The 22,251-nt window shown below is 36.1% G+C and overlaps 1 protein-coding gene across 3 annotated transcripts; it reads right to left on the reverse strand.

The window, feature by feature from the left end:
• Nucleotides 1-1,291: 1,291 nt before the first annotated feature.
• On the reverse strand, nucleotides 1,292-21,724 carry LOC111999541 (uncharacterized). Of its 3 annotated transcripts, XM_024031672.2 has the most exons (10): nucleotides 21,320-21,721; nucleotides 19,599-19,694; nucleotides 12,722-12,806; nucleotides 11,536-11,657; nucleotides 11,314-11,338; nucleotides 11,134-11,217; nucleotides 10,982-11,011; nucleotides 10,792-10,897; nucleotides 10,592-10,656; nucleotides 8,645-8,896 (listed from the first exon to the last, which is right to left on the reverse strand). In XM_024031672.2, exons 1-9 carry the CDS (start codon nucleotides 21,407-21,409, stop codon nucleotides 10,593-10,595), a joined length of 702 nt encoding a protein of 233 aa, XP_023887440.1. In that variant the 5' UTR covers nucleotides 21,410-21,721; the 3' UTR covers nucleotides 8,645-8,896; nucleotide 10,592. The 3 variants fall into 3 exon arrangements, with proteins under 3 accessions (XP_065635454.1, XP_023887440.1, XP_065635455.1); XM_065779383.1 differs by lacking the exons at nucleotides 8,645-8,896; nucleotides 10,592-10,656 and having other exon boundaries at nucleotides 10,791-10,897; nucleotides 10,982-11,042; nucleotides 21,320-21,724; XM_065779382.1 differs by lacking the exons at nucleotides 10,592-10,656; nucleotides 10,792-10,897; nucleotides 10,982-11,011; ... (4 more) ...; nucleotides 19,599-19,694; nucleotides 21,320-21,721 and adding an exon at nucleotides 9,401-10,585 and having other exon boundaries at nucleotides 1,292-8,896.
• Between the last annotated feature and the right edge of the window lie 527 nt (nucleotides 21,725-22,251).

Below are 22,251 nucleotides of genomic sequence, written 5' to 3' on the forward strand. Positions count from 1 at the left end.
TTATCTTTAAATCAAATTTTAATACGGTAGATTAGAAACTCTACTAGTGGCAAAACAATAGCTTTCGTACTTCTACTGTCTTGCTAATTCTGAGGTTTCTTTGCCAACATAAAATTCTATCCCTACCTTGCTTCATCTACTTAGTTTTTATCTACTTATACTCTCTTCAATTCTTATCTTTCTACTCTTTTTTTTTTTTTTTAATTTGAATAAAGATGGCACGTATAGCAGATTTCAAAATTTAGGTTTTTATTTTTTTTTAATTAAAAAAATGCTCCACAAATAAATTAAAGGCATAAAGGGAATGTTAATAAATTAATGGTATTTGAATTTTTAAATAGGACATAATTTTGGGACATCCCAAAATGGAATACAAACCAAACAATTTGGGATGGAGTGAGTATTTTCTACTTATCATTATTTTTTTGGAATTGACTTTGTATGTATGGAAGGTTTTTTTTTTTGTACATGATGACTTGGAGTTGGAAAGCCAACTATAGAGAATTTTTTGTGGATATGTTGCTGACTTAATCATGGAGAGGACCAGATTGGGAATGGTTAGGTACTTGGGCTTATGCTATCTGTTGACCTGTTGGCTACTAGCTGCTAGCTTGATGCTTCTATTTCTATTTAGTTCTCTCACTTTTTTTTTTTTGGTTTACTAGTGCACCCAAGTGACAACACAATCACACAAGCACTGAACACACTTGCAAATTATTAGACTATTAGTTTTAGAAGACTAGACTAACTCCTATTTTTTTTGGTGAAAATTTTGTAATGTGTAGTGTACCAATTGTATATTCTGGTCCTACATCCATTTTGTATATTGTGTAATGCTTCTTAAGCACTACTTGACTCCTTTGTAGTGCTACTCTACTACTCCTCCTTATAATTGTGCTACTATTTATATATGATATTACTAGTAGACTGCTAGAAATACTAATGTTACTGTTGCTACCTTGCTAGAATTCACTCATTTGATAGAATGACTAGTACTTCTATATTACATATATCAATCTTATTATGATTGAAACTTGATACTTTATCATTGTGTATTTTGATTTGAAATGTTGTGATAGGTTGAGTCTTATTAATGCGTGTTAGTGTATTTAATTTAATAGGTTAAGATTTAGCCTTATTATGGTTGAAACTTAATACTTTGTCATTGTGTATTTGATTTGGAATGTTGTGATAGGTTGAGATTTTATTTTATTTTATATTTTTTTTGAGGTAAAAGATCAAATTAAATTGATAAACAAAATAACTTATTACAAGGTAAAGCTAGTGGCAAGAAAGGTGATAATGGAAACTTCCAAACAATAGCAGGTCTAGTCACAATACGAGAAGGGGAAAAAAAAAAGGAGTAATATGTATAGTGTGTTTAGTGTGTTTAATTTGGGAGAAAATGGGTTTTTGCCCTAATTTTTTAAAATATCTAACACAATGTCTTTGTTTTGAAACTATTATGCACTGTGTCCTTGTCTTGATTTTTTTAAAAATCGAGTTCTAAGTAAGTTTCAATCATTTGATGGATGCTCCTCTAGTATGGCAAAAACTTACCTAGGAAACTCGATTTTTAGAAAATTGAGTTCTAAGTAAGTTTCAATCATCTGACGAATGCTCCTCCAACATGGCAAAAACTTACCTAGAACTCGATAATCATAAAATTGAGTTCTATGGAAAACTCGATTTTTTAAAATCGAGTTTCAAAGTAGGGACACAATGCTTAATAGTTTCAAAATAGGGACAATTTACAGAATATTTTTAAAAATAAGAGTAAAAGCCCATTTTCCCTTTTTTTTTTTTTTTGGGTAAACTGGATAATTATATTAAAACTAAGTGGTAGCCACCACAGAATTACAGATACGATCTTGGGTCACACCCAGCTTGTCCGAAAACAAAAGACTAGCAATTACAGAGGTAGGAGAAGCAAAAACAACAAAATCATCCTCCATATTAGCTCCAAACTTAGCAAGAGCATCGGCGCAACGATTGGCTTCTCTAAAGCAATGTTTCAACCGGACCTGGGGAAGGTTCCTCATGAGGTTCTTGCAATCATCAATGAGAGAGGAAAATTCACTATTAGTACGGTTGGCTTGGGATAATAGAGAGACTGCTACCAAGGCATCACACTCCACTTCCACCGCCTCAAGTGCAAGCGTGCTGCACAGTTGTAATCCGTCCCGAACAGCCCAGAGCTCGGCTGCTAAGCTTGAAGCAATGCCAATCGCCCTGGCAAAACCCGAGATCCAGTTACCATGGGAGTCTCGAATGATCCCTCCACCCCTTGTCAGTCCCGGATTCCCCTGAGCCGAGCCATCCGTATTCAATTTTGACCAGTTAACTGATGGCTTAACCTAACCAGCAACAACCGAGACACTCTTCCTGGGTTTTGCATGGTCAAGAACATAGTACCAATATTCATATACATGTGACTCCACAGCTTTGCTCAAATCTGGAGCTAAGTGGGTGGGTTGGAACAATCTCTTGTTCCTATGGATCCAAAGGTGCCAAATGCCAAAGAGGAAATATTATGCCCAAGGATAATTCTTACCCTTTGCAAGCACTGTGCAGCAAGCATTAACTTTAATCCACTCCATAACTTACAATCCTAAGGAGTGTTGCATATTATCCGGCCAGTCTGATTTTTCCCAAAAATCCTGTGCAGCCTTACATTCCCGAAGCACATGACTAATGGTTTCAGGTTGATCACAGCAGATATCACAGGCTGGTGGTATTTGGATACCCCTATGTGCAAGTACCGTCTTAACAGGAATACTATTATGATAACATTTCCACAAAAACATATGAATTTTTGGCAAGCTCTGAAGCTTCCAAATCCAAGCACCCCGGAAGCACTCTTCAGTTGTATGAGCTCCACAAGCAATAAGATAGGCATTTTTTGAGTCAAAATCCCCACTAGTGCTAGAGATCCAGGACAAGAGATCCTCACTAGATGAAGCGATACGAATTGGTGTAGCCTTGATGGATTGGCTAATGAAAGGAGGAAAGAAGAAGGACAGCTTATGCAACTCCCACATACCATTAGTGTAGATGTCACATACCCAGATATCATCCTCATCCCTTTGAAGAGGGCCTTCCATGCATTCTTTGAGCGTACCCATATTAAACCATTTATCGTGCCAAAAAGACAGCTTACTATTGTTGCCGATGGACCATTTCGACCCCAGTTCACACACTGTAGCACCATGAAGCACAACCTTCCAAGGTCTTGACTTCGACGTCGTGCTTGATATGGACCTCCTTTTATATTTTTGTTTGAGGATCGTGGGCAAGAGCTTCCCACTTTCTTCCTTCAATCTCCAGCAAAGTTTTGCTGCAAGAGTGGTATTTCTTTCCTTTGCTGCATGCAAACCCAACCCCCCTCTGTTTTTCGGCTTTGTAACTTTAGTCCAGCCAACCATATGAAGCTTTTTCTTTTCATCCGTAGAACCTCATAAGAACTTTCTGCTAATCTTGTCCAAAATATTATGAACCCTACTAGGCAGAATGCATCCTTGCATCATGTAGGACGGAATGGCTGATAGTACGGCCTGAGTCAAAGTAAGTCTACCTGCCATGGAGAGCATAGAAGCTTTCCAGCCTTGGAGTTTATTCTAAACTTTATCCAGAATGAAATCAAAATCCTGAGAAGAGGAGTTTTTATGCTGAATAGGAAACCCCAAATACTTCCCCAGATTAAGAGTTGACTTAAAACCAAGGATGCTGCATAAGGAATCACAGGTCTCCTCACCAATGTTTAGCGAGAAAAAAGCCTTTAACTTAGTCATATTCACTTTTTGACCTGAGAGCTCACAAAAGGTATCTAAGGTGTCTCAAATGCTGCGGCAGTTCTTTGCATCCACTTTAGCAAAAAGAACCAGGTCATCCGCGAAAAAGAGATGTGAGAAAGAAGGCCCACTTTGGGATGATCTGAGTGGGTCCCAGAGCTTAGAGGCGCACTGATCTTCAATTAAGAACCCCAGAATTTCCATACACAGAATAAACAAATAGGGATAAAGCGGGTCACCTTGCCTGATCCCTCTTGAGGGAAGGAAGGGGTCCAGTTTGCCTCCATTAAAAAGGACTGAAATAGATGAGCCAGAAATACAACTCATAATAAGCTTAATAAGGCCCCGAGGCAGGTTGTAGAGCGTGAGAACATCTCTAATAAAATGCCATTCAATTCTGTCATACGCCTTTTCAAGGTCAATTTTAATTGCCATGTAGCCTTGGTTACCCTTTTTAGAGCTCATCGTGTGTATCATCTCTTGCACAATAATCATATTATCAATCCTTTTCCGCCCTAGAACAAAGGCTGCCTACAAAGGAGAAACCAGCTTGTCCAGATGTGGTCTAAGTCGCTGCACTATAATTTTTGTCACGATCTTATAAAGCGTGTTACACAGGCTGATTGGCCTGTATAAACCAAGGTTGTCTACCCTTGTGCACTTCAGTATAAGGGTGATAAGGGTCTGATTGAGATGACAAGGCATGACCCCGGTGTTGAAAATAGAACATACTTCCCTCACAACCACCTCTCCCACAACATTCTAGTTCCTCTGATAGAAACCCGCATGCATTCCATCAGGTCTAGGGGCCTTGAAGGGCTTCATACTCCAGAGACTATCTTTTGCCTCCTGCTCTGTGACCTGACCGATTAACAAAACACCTTCATCACTAGACAAACTGTTAGACTAGCTCTTGACATTCCAGGTTGAGCTAGGAGCACTAACTTTGCTTGTTGTGAACAAGGAGATATAACCTTTTAAAATGATTGAAGCAATAATCTCCTTATTACGGGTTAGGTTCCCCATACTATCCATGAAGCAGGAGATTCTATTCCTTTTCCTTCGGACTAGAGCTGAAGTATGGAAAAAATTTGTATTTCTATCTCCCTGAATCAGCCAATTGTATCTAGATTTAACGGACCAAAACTCCTCCTCTTGCTGGTTTATTTCCTAATACTCATCTCTCAACTGGTTCTCCAGAGCTAAGAGAAGAGCATTCGGATCATTTGCCAGTGCTTTCTGAATACCAGCAAGGCGAGCCTCCACCCTTTTCTTCCTATGGAAGTTATTCCCAAACACCTCCTTATTCCAAACTATAATTGCCTCAGTGAACTTGGAGACATTCGTGCTATGGCTTGAATCACTACCCCAATTTTCTGTAAGCACATCTGTAAAAAGAGGATGGGACATCCAGACAGGTTGAAATCTAAAAGGTCTGGTTAGCCTAAAGGATGGAGGTTTATCCAGACAAAGCAAAATGGGACAATGATCAGAATGCACATTGGTGAGGTGAGTCACTGAAGCCTCCAGATACAAATTGAACCAGTCCTGGTTTGCAAAAGCCCTGTCTAAACGTTCTTGAATGAAATGACCAATCTCTTATCTGTTTATCCAAGTATATTTCGGACCCTGGAACCCAAGATCAATCAGATTGCACTCATCCAAACAATCCTTAAAAATTTGAGCTTTTCTCATGTTAATTGGATTCCCCCCACAATTATCAGCACTAGATAAAATTTCATTAAAGTCACTTAGCACAGTCCAGGCTAAATTATGCAGACCTGAGACTTTGCCTAAATTTTCCCACAGTAACCTGCGTTCAGCAAACCTAGGACTAGCATATATACAAGAAAAAATCCAAGAAAGGTTCGAGGAAAGTACCTCCACAATGACATGAATTTCCTACTCAGTCTTCGCCAATTGGGTGATTTCCACAACATCAGACTTCCAAAGTAACCAAAGTCCTCCCGCATACCCAATGATGTCAATGTGAATGGCTCCATCAAAAGGGAGCCTATCTGTAATATCTTTTGCCCGCATTCCACCAATACGGGTCTCAATTATAATGACAATGGATGGATTATACTTGCTCATCAGGCTATCTAAGGTGGGTCAGAACCGGGGATTAAGAGCCCCTCTACAATTCTAGCATAATATATTCATAAATACTGGGATGAGTATGGGTGAGTCCCTACTAATCTAAAGCTGATTTCTTGTTAAATTTAGCAAGTTCCAACTCAGCTCCCTTAGCTTGGACTTGGGAACCTCCGTGTTCTTCTAGATGCATATTGCATGCTCCATTATCCCCAATAGCTGCTCCCTCGAATTGATCTGAAGACTTATTTGTGGATATCTCCCACATACCTGAATCATCTTGATGACTTCCGAAGACCCCACTAAACTTGTTGCCGTTAGTCCTTCCGCCAAGATTTTCCTTGTTTGAACCTCCTCCAATAGACTTGATTCTGGCAAAAGAAGATCCAGCGAAGTTGGCGAGAGTATCCTCCAAATCAAAATCCTCCCTTCTGCTGCTGACGGGGTGTCCGTTGGAAATCTCCACCAAGGGTTGTCCCACTCTAGCCATGCTAGGTCTGTCAGCGGCAAGAAACCCTGTATCTGACTCTTTGGGGTTAATGGGAAAATGTGGCTCCATGCTTGAAGTTGCTCCTGTTCGAACCACCCCCAGATCATGGTGGGAGATGCTCGAATCTGTTGGATGAGATCGGGATAGCGTCATTATTTTTCCATGAAGGCTTATTGCCCATAATCTTTTTGGGCTGCTTTCCATGACTAGCCTTTGCAAGACTAAGTTTGGACTTGGTTCTGTTTTTCACCTTCGGATAGGGGTTGGGTGATTCAGACCTAGATGTGTTTGAATTAGTGGTAGAGAGGACATTTGTGGGGTCATGTCTTTTCAAGCCTGAAGGACAATGGGTAGCCTTGGGCAGTTCACTATTGGAAGCAACAGGAGCCGTTGTCACATGGCTAGTGGACCGGTTTCCACTTGTCAGTTTTGTGTAGTAAAATCCCCTTAATTTACGCTTTCCATCCGGTGAATTTGAAGGAGGACACGTTGGTGGGGTAACTTCTGGAGACAGCCTTCTAAGCCGACCTAAATCCTTGGCATTTAATGTGGAGATATGATTCAGTTTTGACATAGTGGATTTAGTGCGGGAAGCCCTTGATTTCGAATCAAATTTCCTGCGCCCCATGAGCATCCAAGGGCCATAATCATCCCTTTCATCTCCGACTTCAACTCCTTCGGGATTGGTGCTCTTAGCCACCTCATCATCCTTTCTTCCTACCTCACTCACATCGGCCTTGTCATTCTCAGCCACCAGCTTATGGACCGTGTAAGGACAATTATTTTTCCGGTGTCCTAGTCTGCCACAAGAAAAACAGAGCAATCCAATGCCCTCATAGAGAATATCTTTCTTGAATCTTCCTATGAAAATGCTTCTTAGAAGAGGTGCATCAAGGTCGACCTGGACACAAATCCGAGCGTAACAGCCTCTAGTGCCAGCAATAGTGTTAGTATCAATCTGAAGTACCGGTCCAATGGCCTGCTCGATCTCTTTTAGAACTTCTAGTTCGTACAGTTCGATGGGAAGCCCGGAAGGTGAGCCCAAACAGCGACTTTGGAGCAAGTAGCCACAGTGGGTTTGAAAAAAGGTTCCCATGCACGAATGGTGAGAAAGTGTTCCTCAACAAAACATGGTCCTCCCTTCAGGACTTTCTCATAATCCTCAACCAATCCAAACTTAATAAGATAGAACTCATTTTCCAGGTCAATGCAATCTAATCTGCCCACAGGCTTCCAGAGATGCATGATCCTGGAATGAAGGAAGTGAAACCCAATAGATCTCCCAAAAACTTTCACAATAAGAGAATGCGTCCACTTGGCCCTAATATTTACCTTTGTCCGTTTGGATAGCTTGATGGCCACGAAACCCTCAGAGGGGTCATCGACCTTTTCATCTGAAAAAGGTTCCTCTTCTTCATTTGCCTGAAACTTAAAAGCCTGTGCATATGCACCGGGAATATCACCAACAAGAGAGGCTTTATATGAAAACCCTGCACGAGCACCCGCCCCCTCCTCTCGGCCAACCTGCTGATGACCACTGGCCTGACCCTCCTTCACCTTTTTTGTCTTGCATTGCAACTCCGCATCTTCTTCCCCAGACCTCTCGCATCTCCAAACTCGCACTCCATCTCTCTTCGACCCTCTTTTTCCCTGTTTAATTTGATAGGTTGACATTTATAGGTGACAAGTTAAGATTTTGTTTTCATGTTTGACCTGTTGAGATTTTGAGATTCTATAATTCATATATTTTATTGTGTTTTCAAATTTATAATTCATATGACTCATAAATCATATTTTTATAAGGATTTAATGTTAAGCCCATCATGCATAAAGAAAAACCCAACTATTAAGGGAAAAAAGCCCCAATGGCTTTAAAAATAAGCCCTTTGTAAAGAAAGATACAGTCAAAAGAAAAAAGTCAAAATGGGCTCAAAATACCTTTCCTGGAGGCCCAATAGCCTAAAATTTAGAAAATTTTTTTAAAGAACCCAACCCATATAACCAAACTAACAGTAATGAGCCACTAAGATTAACTACACCTTGAGTAAACCAATTCTTACCCTCTAAAAGTGAGGTGCGGTCAAGCATGAGGTCAAAACTGCATCCTATAGGTGTGGTGCAAAAAACTTCCTCAAAACCGGCCACACTACACTGTGTACAGGCCTAACTATATCATAGCAGTTTGAATTTTTATTTTTGCGAAGATAGAAGTTTGAATTTTAGATCAGTTGAACTAATATGTCATTTGGTTCTCTAACTTTTCCGCCTATATAAAACACATCTGTATATTTCCTCCTTTAAAGAACTATCATATACATAAATATGACCCTCACCAAAATAAGGGTTAAAAGAATAAAGCCATGGAAGCAGGAGTGGCAAGGCCACGCCCTCAAATTATCAAATGAATCAAGAAGTGATGGTTTACAAATAGTATAGACAACCATCAAAGAATTGAAAAATTTTTCGAAACTGCTGGTATTCTTTTCAATATCAAGAAGAATTTCAACCGGAGTCTCTGAACCTGGAAAAAGTAGATGATAAGCAAATAAAACATGTCAATTTCCCAAATCAACTTTTCAATAAGAATAAGCATCAAATTCAACATGATTTTAAATCAGCTATAGTCTGCCACTGTATAACTTAAACACATCCCATTTATTGCACAAAGAAGGGTTAGTAGGGTCTGCACAACTTATGTTTTCCACCAGCTTTAAGTTGCTTTGCATAAGGGTGATAGTGTTTGATATGAATCATGTATGCAACACAAACACCACATAATTTTTGTAAGTTTTTATTTAGTGTAAATAGGGATCGTGTTAAAGCAGATCAACCCACTTCAACATGATTAATAAGAGAGTCAAATGTGTCAATTTCATGTTAGGGTTGAGGGGTTTTAACAAGATCATTAAATTAGTCGTGTTTGAGTTGACCCATTTAGTCAATCACTCTTACATATAGGTTGTCTTTGTTACAATATTTCAAATATAGATAGGAATCAGAAACAAAAAGAAAAAAAGCAGATTACCATTGCTATATCACATGTGAAAGGATTTCCAATATCATCCTGTAAACCAAAAATCTAAGAAAGGAAATGGCAAAATGCCTAAAGCAAGCTAGACATAAAATCATGTGCAGTATCATAATTAAAATACTTATATTTTACTCTAGTTTTAATCTCAACAATTCATTTTTTATCAGGAACACTATTAATTTCAAAATAAGATGATTAACAATACATACTAAAACAACAACAGTGTTGTTGCAAAACTATGGGATTGGCTATGGATCTTCAACAAATTAATCGGGGGTCATTCACATGTATCCTTCTCCACCATTCTATCCTATTCAAAATCATGCTCTTTCCCACCTCCATAATTAGCACCCAAAAAAAAGGACTACCACGCATACTAACAGAATATTAATTTTTGCATATGACAGTTAATTAACAAAAACATGACTGTTTCAAAATCAGATAAGCTAAATCAAATTAGTTTAGAGAAAATTTTTATCCAGGATAATAATTGCATGGCTGAAATCAATGCTATAGATATATCGATAATAAGGGAGGTGCCATGCATCACCTGTGATGTATATTAAGAAGATACATAATGAGTACTCCCTCCATATCAAAATAGATGAGAGTTTATCGATACCACAAATTTAACGAAATAATTGTAACAATCTTCCTAAACTACTCTTAAATGGCCAAGAAAAGTGGATTCAATTTTGAAAAAAGGTGCAAGCATTTTTACTTTTTTTTCCTTCAACTATCAAAAGAAATGAACATTAGAAGTAAAATGGCTAAATGTTTTTCATTTTTGGTAAAACTCAGATATTTTGGAACAATCCAAAAAGTAAAGCACCTCATCTATCTCAGGACGAGTGTAGCTTTAAGGCAATCCTTGAGAACTCATCAATAATCATGTTTCTATATAGCATTGAAATTTTGCCCACTTAATTTTCATAGCATTATAAATTTCTCTTTTTTATAATTTTTCAACAGACGAAAAATTGCTTGCAACTTTTTAGCATGGGCTTTGTCTGCAGTATTTCTGATCATCTTATTTTGTTTCCATTGACTACATTTTAAATTATGGATTTGTGCCTTCAAATGCAATGCAAGTACATTTAATTTATTTCCATGAGAGTCTGCAGTCTGTGCCTAATTATACATGTACATATTTAAAAATCAAATAGCATCAGAAGCAGGTTGTACCTCATGATAAGATGACGAGTCCAAGATACATGGATAAACAAAGAAATATAAATGATATCATTCCCCTGCAAATAGAACTCATAAAAATAAGAAACTGAGAATAAAATATTAACATTTAATCAAGATTACTTGTACATCCCAGACAATGATCCCTGAGAGATAATGATCCATGCCTTTCCCTTTTATGCTAAGAAAATTACCAAATTACTCCCCATGCAACCCCATTACAAGGGCATGGGCAAACTTCTGCAAACTTCTCAGCATCACTGGAGTTGACTCTTCGAGATATTAGATCATCATAAATATCTGAGCCAACAAGATTCATATTATATGACATTTGAAATTCAAATAACAGCATCTGATTTACTAAAGAAGAGTTAATGAATATACCATAAACAGAAAACAAACTGTTCATGACACCTGCAATTTGCCAAATTAGAAGTAAGCCACTCTTGTCCATCCACCCAAAAAAAAAAAAATAGATATTAATTAGGGACAATTTCATTTTTAGAAAGTAAACATATGAGAGGATAAGAGTATACCAATGAAGAGAATTGCATAGCGAAGAATACGGACTGTTGTTTTTTCTTGCAGAAGCCATATTATAGCAAGGAAAATAATGAATCCTGGGATATTCAGTTGATAAATGTAAAAATGTGAGCATAGAAGCCTGCAGATATCATTAAATTAAACCCTCCTAGAAAGATCGTGAAGGTACTCACCAATACAAAGCCCTCGAAGTGTCCACTGTTGAACAACAGCAACAGCCAGTAAGAGTACAGAAATTCAAATCTTTACAGGTCTATTTAAGGAAAATGAAAAGAACGGGAAAAAAATTAACTAACAAACAGTAGAATACAATTATCCAGGAGGTTATATAGAGTATGGTTGCACGGAACCCTAGATATATCCAGGAGTTATATCTGCATTTATAACTGTCTTACATTTTTAGCAATAAAGAGCACAACTAGCAGAGCCAATATAAGACAACCAGCAGCAATTCTAGCAGTCAAGATATTTGTAGATGCGAGTATCAAGGCCATTCCCCAGAATGATGACCCAAGATCTGGAAGACAAAAAAGAAAAAAAAAAAAAAAACAGATAAAAGCAATTATACAGACTATGGTTGTCACTAAGAGTGTTCATATGAGTCATATCAAATTGAAGACCACACAATCAAAAGAGGATATAAAAGAGGCAGCACAGGCCCATCATGTTAATAATAAAATCTAATGTTTGAGTCTTCATGGTGTCTCTTTGACAGCTATGAATGCATGAAAACTTATCACTACAAGCACTTCCATAAAGGGGTGATGTTCCTTGCCATACGACATTTTAGATGGTGATATAACATTTAAATTTTTGGTATGGTACCTTAGTGTTACACCCTATCACTATTCATGCTAAATATTTGGAATTTTGAAGGAGGAGAAAAAAGATGTAGGAAAGGACTTTTTAACTCTTTAGGGAATATTCTGTAATGACATCTTGTTTGAAATTTTCCGTGCGGATTGAAATCTTATTTTTTGAGCCATTCCAGGGAATTTGACAATAATTTTAATCTCTAAAATGAAAATCTTGTAAAGTGTGCTTGAATGTGTCCACAGTTGGAAAGAAGCCCATATTATGAGGGCTCAAATTACAGCTCTTAGGAAGATCACAAATTTAGTGCTAAGAAATTATTTTGAGCTTGTTTCCTCTCTTTGTCCAGCCCCACTTTCTTTTTCCTTTCTAATTTTCGCTCCCTTAACCCTACTTGTTAGGCTGACATCTCTCTTCCTCCCCTTTTTTTTTTCTCTTCCAATTTCTTTCTTTAATGAAACCATACCCCCTGTAGGTTAGATCAGATGTAGTGACATACAATTGAACAAATGTGCAGCAAAACCTAAAAGGTCCACAACTCTGCATTTGAATTTAAAGTGGACAAAGTGAGGTTCAAAAAGAAGAGAAAGAGAAAAAGATTCAAATGTATGCATGTGTACTTATCACTCAAACACACAGATTCACACTGACCCTTTACTTCAATCCCTATCAATGTCTCATATCCATGTCCAATCAACATAGTAGGAACTAGGAAGAATAAGAATGCTTTGGAATGAGAAATGAGGTTTTCAGGGAGAAAAGTATTACATCCTGCAGGTAAGATCACCCAATATATCCCACCACGTGTTTGTGTTACTCCACCTTCATTTGCATGAACCTGGATCCCCTCCACCTGTATATTGAATTAGATGACAAATATATGATTGAGCATAAACCATCACAGAAAGCAGGGAAGTATATTTCAAGTGGCATGCAATAGCATCAAGAGTTCTTTTAAAACTTTGGCCTTAAAAATCAGTCATTTGTACTTCAAACTGAGCAATTATCATTACAAGGTGCAAACCCTTGTAAAATTTGAATATATAGAGTCATACAGAATTCCCGGTCCATATTTTAAAACAAGCAGCATGAACTTCATGGATAATAATATTTAAGATTTTGATCCAAGACAAGCCACCAATATGTAGACTTGTAAAATAAATAAATAAAAATAGAAGAGTTGCCGAAATGGTAAAAAAGTGGTGTAAAGAATGCCTTTCTCTATGGTGACCTCCTTGAAGAAGTATATATGAAGCAACCAGTTGGGTTTGTTCCTCAGAGGGAGAATCAAGGCAGTGTTTACAAGTTGAAGAAAACATTATATGGTCTCAAGCAGTCACTGAGAGCATGATTTGGGAAGTTTTCTAAAGTTGTCACAAATTTTGGTTTCCACCATTGTTTTTTATTTTTGATAAATAGTTTCCACCATTGTTAGACAAATCATTTTCTATTCCACTTTAACACTGACGTTGGATACATATTACTTGTGTTTTACATGGATTAAATAGTAATTACCAGAGATGACTCTAAAGGCATCACTGGATTGAAACTATTCTTGCAACCACACTTTATACCAAGTCCCTTCGCAAACTTCATATTTATTGGGGATTGAAGTTTTGCAAGGCCTAGACAACACATTAACTTATCTCAAAGGAAGTAAGTACTTGATATCCTCAAGGAAATAGGACTAATGGGTTCTCGTCCTATTGTCACTCCTATTGATCCTAATAAAAAACTCTTGTGAAAAGAAGGCCTCGTTTCATATCCTAGATCCTAGTTGATACTGTTAAATGGTTGGGAAGCTCAACTATCTCACCATCACAAGACCATATATCTCATATGCAATTAGTGTGGTGAGTCAAGGACTCAAGGCCCATTTGGTAAGGGAGTTTAAACCACAACTTTAAGTGTTAAAGTGTTGAAAATTGTGGACCCAAAAAAAAAAAAAAAACAAAAAAAAAAGAAAAGAAAAAAACAAAACAAAACGTGTTTGGTAAGAGTGTTTGAATCAATTTAAAATGTTATTAGAAATATGATACCAAACACTTTTTTTTTTTTTTTTTTTTTTTTGCATTTTGAGTATTTTAAATACGTGTTTTCACAGTATTTTTTAAACCAAAGTTTTTACATCATTTTGAAAACCAATACCAAAACTCTCTTACCAAATGGGCCCTCAATTTCTAAAACCCCTAAGGGCCCATTTTGTAAGTGAACTTAGGTATTAGTTTTCAAAATGATGTAAAAACAGTGGTTTAAAAAAGTGTTGTAAAAAAGTATATTTAAAGTACTCATAATGCAAAAAAAAAAAAGTGTTTAATACCATGTTTCAAATAACATATTTTCAAATGTGACACAATTGAGTGTTTGGTACGAGCATGATTGTCAAAATCGTGATCTGAGTCGTAGGATCGCACGATTTTATGATCCCACTCACCAAAACATTTAGAATCACACTAGAATTGTAAAAATGGTAGGATCGTATGAGATCCTACCGATTCTACCGATCCTACCAAAACATCAGTTTTTGTTTTTTTTTAAGGGATAAATTATTGGTTTTGATGAAACTTTAAAGGTTTTTATTTTTTTATGTTGTGATGGTATAGTTTTTTATTTTATTTTTTTTATTAAATTATGTTAACCTAAGCAAATGTTTTCTAGTTTTTAGTTCACTTGTAATAAAAATGAAGGAGTGCTTTATCATTTCTAAATGAAGAATTTATACTGGCTTTGCTACATTTTAAGCTATAATATTGTTAAATTTGTTTGATCAATATACTAATTTGTGTTATAATATTACTAAAATTTTTTTCTTATATATAATTTTATTAGTATGCTTGTATTTGTATATTGATTAATTGATTTTTTTTTTTAGCACGCTCTGTAATTGTTGCTGAGTGGTATAACTTATATAGTTGAGTGTGAAGATGTATCTTAATCTCTTTTGCAACTCTAGTATACAAATATACAATGTCTACATAGATGATAAAATGGTTGATGAAAATTAGGATGGTGGTCATAAGAACCCTATAATGAGAATAATTAAATGTTTACTTCACCTTAATATTAATCTTGCTTTTGGAATTCATATTTTAGTTAGCTAGTTTCCATTTGATAACTTATTTTAGATTTTAAACTTGGAACTTGGAATTTGGAACTCAAAACTTGGAAAATATTTCCATATTGTTGATAAATATTTTGGTATTTGGTTGCTAATTAAACATTTATTGAAGTTTTTAGATATATTGGATTAAAACGTAAATATATTTGTTTTGTTTGTATAGACGTAGCGATGTATGACATGCAAATTACATCATATAATGCAAATCTTTGTTTTTTTATAGATAAATTCATAATTTATGTGATTATTCAACATACAAAGTCATTATTAATGTGTTTGTTGCTTTAAATATGAAAATATGTAGGATTTTACGATTTACGATCCGATCCTACAATCCACGATCTCACCTACCTCTCATGATTCTACGTAAGATCCCGATTTTGACAACCTTGGGTATGAGTGTGTTTTTAAGAAAAAATGTGCTTTATTTGTTATCAACATCATATGGATCCCACGGTTTTCAAAATAATTACAATAATGCCACTCAAAACTGTTACTTGAAAATTGAGAACACGTGTTCTCAAAGTATAGTGTTTAAAAACTCTAAATTAAGAACTATGACTCAAATGCTCTTTGTTAAACTCTCGTACCAAACATGTTTTTTTTTTTTTTTTTTTTTAGAGCCACAGTTTTCAGTGTTTAAACTCTGAAACTATTGTTAACTCTCTAACAAAACAGGCCCTAAGACTCTCACATAGGAATGTTGTCATTCAAATTGTTAAATATTTGAAGAGAGCCCTAAGTCAAGGTATGTTTTTTAAAAAGAATGGTCATCTTAGGGCGGAAGGCTTCAATAATGCAAACTAGGTCGAATCACCTTCAGATAGAAGGTACACAACACGGTATTGAACCTTCTTGGGCAGAAATCTTGTAACATGGAGAAGTAAGAAGTAAAATGTAGTTGCTCGATCAAGTGCAGAAGAAAAATACAGGGTGATGGCACATATTGGCTATCGCTAATGAGCTAACTTGGTACACCACTTTCTTCAGGAATTAGACTTCGCAGTTTCAACTCCTATTCCACTATCTTGAGATAATCAGGCCACTATATTCACTGCATCCAATCCTGTATTCCGTGAAGGACTAAGAAAATTGAAGTAGATTTCCATTCTGGGATAAGATTCCAAGTGGGACCATTGATACTCGATTTGTGAAGTTTGAAGACCAACTTGCTGATATCTTTACAAGAACATTATGTAGGAGTCAACAAAAGTCTATCTCTTCCAAGTGAGTTTTATATAACATACATGCTCCAGCTTGAGGGGGAGTGTTAGAGAGTTATTGAGAGATAATATTGTTTGTACATTTGTGCTATATGAGTGGTACTTTTCCAGAAGAGTGGAATATTTGAGTGATGAGATGTCCCAAGTGAAGTGTCCCTATCAGCTGTTACCATCAGAATATTCCCCATCTTATCCTGACTACCCCTTTCCTGTGCAAAATAATCATCATGTATTCATTTTCCTTAAACCTCTATCAATTTATTTTTTTAATTAGTATTTTCAGTATCCATAATTTAGAACAGCTAATTACTTTAGTCATATTAAGAAAAGCTGAACACATGGGTGTTGGTACTCTGGCAAGAATATAAACCACTCTACAATGACCACAGAGAACAGAAAACGAAATCTAAGTTGAGACAGAACACGTGGTCTAGTCTTTGCCACATGAAGCAAGAAAGGATGGGGAAATGGAAGAGGGCAGGGAGGATATTGGGTATAGTGACAGTACAAGCCTGGAATAGAGCTGCGTTTTTTAGGCCATGATGGGGTGCTGCTCCCACAGGCAAGTTTTTACAGACTGAGTAGGTAGTGGGTTTTAAAATGATGTTCACGAAGGGAAGCCAGCAGATTTGAAAATGCAGGGCTGATATGCTTAACCATGATAAAGGAGAAGTAATTTCATTAATAAAGCTGCCTTTGCAAATGTTGTGATAAGTTACAAAGAACACAAGAAAATATTGGGCAATTTCTTCTAGAAGATATATTATCCTCTCCCCTCCCCTCAGTTCTGTTCCTGAAAAGTTATTCATTTCACAAGTTAGTGGAATATGTCATAATTAAATACCCAAGATGCAAGATTGTAGGGCATACTACTTGAAAAAAGAAACTTTGTAGCTGGAGCATTGGCTCTTAAGGAGAGGTTCCAGTTGAAAGGAAGGCTCGGTAGCAGGTAGAATACAGCTCCTAAGAGTGCATTGGTGACAAATATAGACAATTTGTATGAATAGGATATAGGAGGCTTTGGAGTTGTTACTGGAAATTCAATAAGGGAGCCTCTTTTTTGCAACTTTTGAGTTCTCCACAGTTTAGCTTGGTTTGCAGATTGCCAGGCAAAGTGCCACTGAGGGGCCTGTTGTTTTCTTTAGCCAAGATAAGGAATTAAATGCTTAGTCTCATTAATGACCATATTAAGGCCAAAGTTTGCATTTAGAAACCAAAGTCGGCAACTCATAACTTGATGGCCCTAGTTAGAACTTAGAAGCATTCTGCAGTTAGCTGACAACTCTGAACTTCATGTATATAAGCACATATAAAGAGAGGGAAACGCAGAGGCACATCAGGATGTCATCCAGTACACAATATGTGTACTGATATTGACAGCCTCAAACCAAATTACAGCAAATGAGAAAATCTAAAAAAGTGGACTAGGAATGGCATGGTAACACAACCATTTAATCAAATAGGACACACAAAAGAATCAACTTCAGCTCCGTTTCCGTCGTGCTTCGTTCTAAATCTTCAAAGGCTCACTCATTACATTTCTTCCAAATGTTCTACATAAGTCATAATGGGACAGCTCCCCAAATGACACCAGAACCACATTTGGCAAATCCCCTATTACAGCACACCAACAACTCAATCACTTTTTGTGGCATCACCCATTGCACCCCCCAAAAAATAGAAAACTAGAGAACACAGCTCCCTAGCAAACTCACAATGAAGCAGTAGCAGGTGGTCAACTCTCTCCCCACTTTTCTCAGTCTATTTTAGATTTATCTTTAATTAAATTTTCCTCTGACCAAGAAACAGGCAGCGTAGTATAACACAGAAGTCAATGGGAACAGTGGGTGAATCCTCTCAATGTTAAAGTTGTGAACAAATTATCCAATTTAACCATTTGAATTGTACTTAGACAATGCCAATGAGCTCTAACTCAAAAGGCACCTCCTCCCCATGTCAAAGTAAGGTAGTGCATTCAAAATCCACTGGATGAGCGTTTAATTATCAATTAAAAAATTAGGCTTAGATTATGAAAAAGTAAAGATTATAAAGGTTAGCCACAAGTTTTAAGCTTTTAGAGGCAGACAAAGGCCCTGCATTACCTGATACACGATTCTAGCAGGTGGAGTCGTGTATCCATGGTTTACTCCCAAGAGGTGGGTCCAAAGAGCCTTGCCTTGGTGAGGTTCCACGTCATCAAAAAATAAAAAATAAAAATTGTGGCAAACAAAAAATCAAGATTCGTTATGTTTGGAATCAAAGGCCGCTAATAAATAATACTCCTAGAATCACTCTAAAGCCAACGTAGCAATGCACAATTTCCAACTAACAACAATTTCAGGGAATTTGTCTATACGTGTGTTGTGGTGGGTTTAGAGCTTGAAGAATTTGAAGATCTAGGTTTTAGAATTATTGAAGATAGGGTCATGGGGTTGTTGTGATAGGAATTAAAAGATGGTTTGATGAGTTATTTGATGGTTATTTGTTAGAAGAAAGCATGTGGGGTTTACAATTTTTGGTAGGTAGAAGAAAGAGCTTGAGGTTGCACGGAGGAAAAAGAGAGAACTTTATTGTGTTTACAGGTTGCATGAACAGCACTCATGAACAGTATCACAAGAAAGAGAGAAGGAAGAGAGAGAAGAGAAAAGGAAAAAGAACACATAAAGTCCAATATGCCGAAATCCTCAAAAACACTCAATATTTTTATTAATCAACTTCTCTCTCTTTAAGTATATTGATCACAATTATATATATAAGGACTCTTTCTTGTACTAGTGCTACTATGATTCCTATTTTAGTAAACTAAAAACCCAATAAAATACTAACTTGGACTCAAAGAAAGTAAAATCTAAGATATTTAGGATCTCCTAGAAAATTCTAGGCTCAACTAAACTACCAAAATAATTTGCAGGGATTGCAGAAATTATAGATTTCCTGTAAATATAAAATTGACCATAACTTATTTAATAAAAACCCAAATTAAAAAACTGTTTTAACCTACAAGTATAACAAGACCTTTAAAACCACATAATTTTCACTTCAATTGGACTTCACACATGAGCCCCGTAAAATAAATCTTGCATAGTTGTGAAGTAGTAACAAATTAATCTTCAATGGCTGCATCAAATTTAAGTACTAAAAAATATTTCTAAATCAAGGTTTCATATCTGATCGGAAGAGGTGAGACATAATGCTTATTAAGATTTGAGAGAACATATAATTTCTTATTTAAGTATGCAAGGTTTCATTCGAGCCATCTGTACACATGATCAAAGCATAACAAGTTCTACAAAAAGCTTCTTACCCGGCCACACGTGAGTATGCAAGCAACTGCATGACTTGCTTCATGAAGGAACACAGTGATGAGCTTAAAGGGTGTCAATAGTACTGTCCTCCATAGCTATAACAATGGAAACAAAACTTCATCAAAATACTAGTGGATCAAACAAAGGCCAGCACATTCAAACTCAATAAGAACTATAAAAAGATTAACAATTTTTTCAGCAAGATTAATATAGTGCATATACCCAAATAGAATATGTTGGAAATTCTCTCAAATTCCTAATTTGACTCGGTTATTCATTTTGAGTGTGGAAGGAAAAATAATTTTTTGTCAAGCTTGTTAAAGAAGTAATTTTGTATCCCTTCTCCACCAATGAATAAGAGTTGGTGCCTTCTATATATGCTATACTATAAAGGGCTCAGTAGTTTTGGCTCAAGATGACCGTCCCATATGGGGAATAATATGGTAGTTCTTTTGTGACTGAAAGATGCCTACATTGAAGCATACAGATTTTGTTGTGTTTAGTTTTTGGGTTGAAAGATACCCATATGTGAGTCAAGAGTTTGTTTCTAAGTTGGTATCAAGAGTTTGTTTTTGGTGTATTGGGATTTGGATTAGTTTGTGTGGATTATGTAGGTTGGTTTGAGTTTGTGAATGATTGTGAGTATGGCTAGTGAGAGTTCACTTTAGTAGTTTATTTCATAGATACTGGTTATTGGTTGCCATTGATTGTGGATGTAGTTATGAAGTTGGCCAAAACATGTTAAAATTTGAGTCTTTTGGGGATGTTTTTAATTTCAACTAGTACCAAATTACAACAAAATGGTAACAAATAAATTTTTTTTCCCCTTCTACAATATACATTAAAAGACATTTTTGAAAGTAAACTCAAAGTCATCTCAAGGAGTTTCCTTTTAACCTAATCTTGTGTAAGGTGTGCTTGTGGTGCGTTTAAGCTTGTATTAGGTTGATTGATGACAAAGGCAATTTGGGTTGAGGAATAGGTGAGATCTTTTGAGTTCTGTAGAAGAGATATGATGGACCATCCCTTTTCCACTTTGGATTAACTATAAACAATATTACTTTAGAGTTTAGACACCACAACAATATCGATTTTCTAAGTACTAATCATACCAACCTTCTCTTATCATATTATTTACCAACCAAAGCCATAACTTTTTACCCCCACTATTCTAAACATCTAAACATAGACCCAATTTCCACTATGCTAATTAGTAAAATCTACGCGACAATACTTATTTCAAAATCATTTGCAACAACCTTAATCTTACACTGCTCAATTTCATATTGAAATTGAGTCAACCCTTTTCCTCTTTGGATCAACTATAAACAATATTACCTTAGACACCACTACAATATCAATTTCCCAAGTACTAATCATATCAGCCTTGAATCTTACCAAGTTATTTACCAAATAAAGCCATAACACTTTACCCCACTATTCTAAACATCTAAACCTAGACCCAATTTCCAATATGCTAATTAGCAAAATCTACAGGACAATGCTTTAGTCAAAATAATCAATATCTAAAGCATTAACAAATCTCTCTTAATTGAGGCCAATACAACTACCTGGCTGAGTTGACCAATGCTGTTTGTTCTTCAAAACGACCATACATAACAAACCCAATTTTGCTTTTTCTGTTTTCCTTTCTCGAGAATCAAACAAACGCTAAGCCAAGAAAGAAAGAAAAAAAGTAAGAGAGTAAAACAAAGCGTACCGCGAGGATTACAACGGTGAAGACACCAATGGTGGCCAAGAACACGACTTGTTCGTGCTGGCAACAGTTTTTGAGCTCCCAATTCGGCATTATCTCTCTGCTTTCAACTAAGCCAAAGACCAAGACAACACTAGAACAACAAACAAAAAAAGAACGAGTTGGGTTTGGTGGGTGAAGGTGTTTGGGAGCTAAGAAAGGGAGAGAAGAAGTGTAGAAAGAAAAAAAAGAGAAACTGCCAAGAACGTGAGACAGAGAGTTGTTATTGGTCTTGTTTGGACTGTGTCTGTAATGTATTGGTGGGTGGGAACGTTGTAGAATGGAAATGTCAATGACCCAGACCCAGTTACAGTTACGTGTTGGAGAGAGAGTTTGGTTTTATCATTTATCAACTCATTTCTGGTAAAAGACGCGTTGTTGATTCTTGCTGTTCTTTTGTGGAGTTTTTTATACTTTTTTTTATATCACTTTGTGAACACATTGCTTTTTAAGGTCTTCTCAATTTTCTGTAGATGAGTTGTCTTTTTCTATTTTTTTAATAAAAAAACATTTTTCCTACTTAAAAAATTTAAAGTTCTTTATTCGATAGGAAAAAGTAGGGAAAATTTTCAATAATTTACTGATAACGAAAAAAAAAAGTCTTTTTTTTTTTAAATTTAAAGACAAAAAGTGTATAATTTTCAATAATTTAAGGGACGAAAACAAGTTTTGTAAAGTTTAAGAACAAAAATGAAATTTTATGTAAATTTTAGGGGAGAAAAAAAGGGTTAAATGTTGGGTTTTTTTTTTTTTTTTTTTTTGGAGGAATTTGTGTTTGTTGATTTCCCCAAAACCCCCTCCAAAAAAAAAAAAAAAAATACAACAAAAAAATTTCCAATTGAGAAGTCAAAGAAAGATTAGCCCAATTAGGGGTGTCCAACTAGACCTAGTACCTG

This window comes from Quercus suber, unplaced genomic scaffold (genome assembly GCF_002906115.3).
Source record: "Quercus suber isolate HL8 unplaced genomic scaffold, Cork oak 2.0 scaffold_207, whole genome shotgun sequence".
Classification (NCBI taxonomy): Eukaryota; Viridiplantae; Streptophyta; class Magnoliopsida; order Fagales; family Fagaceae; genus Quercus; species Quercus suber.

What these genes read in the sequence shown, in the direction of transcription:
- LOC111999541 (XM_065779382.1), bottom strand. Translation starts at nt 7,471, where the DNA reads ATGGGAACCTTTTTTCAAACCCACTGTGGCTACTTGCTCCAAAGTCGC.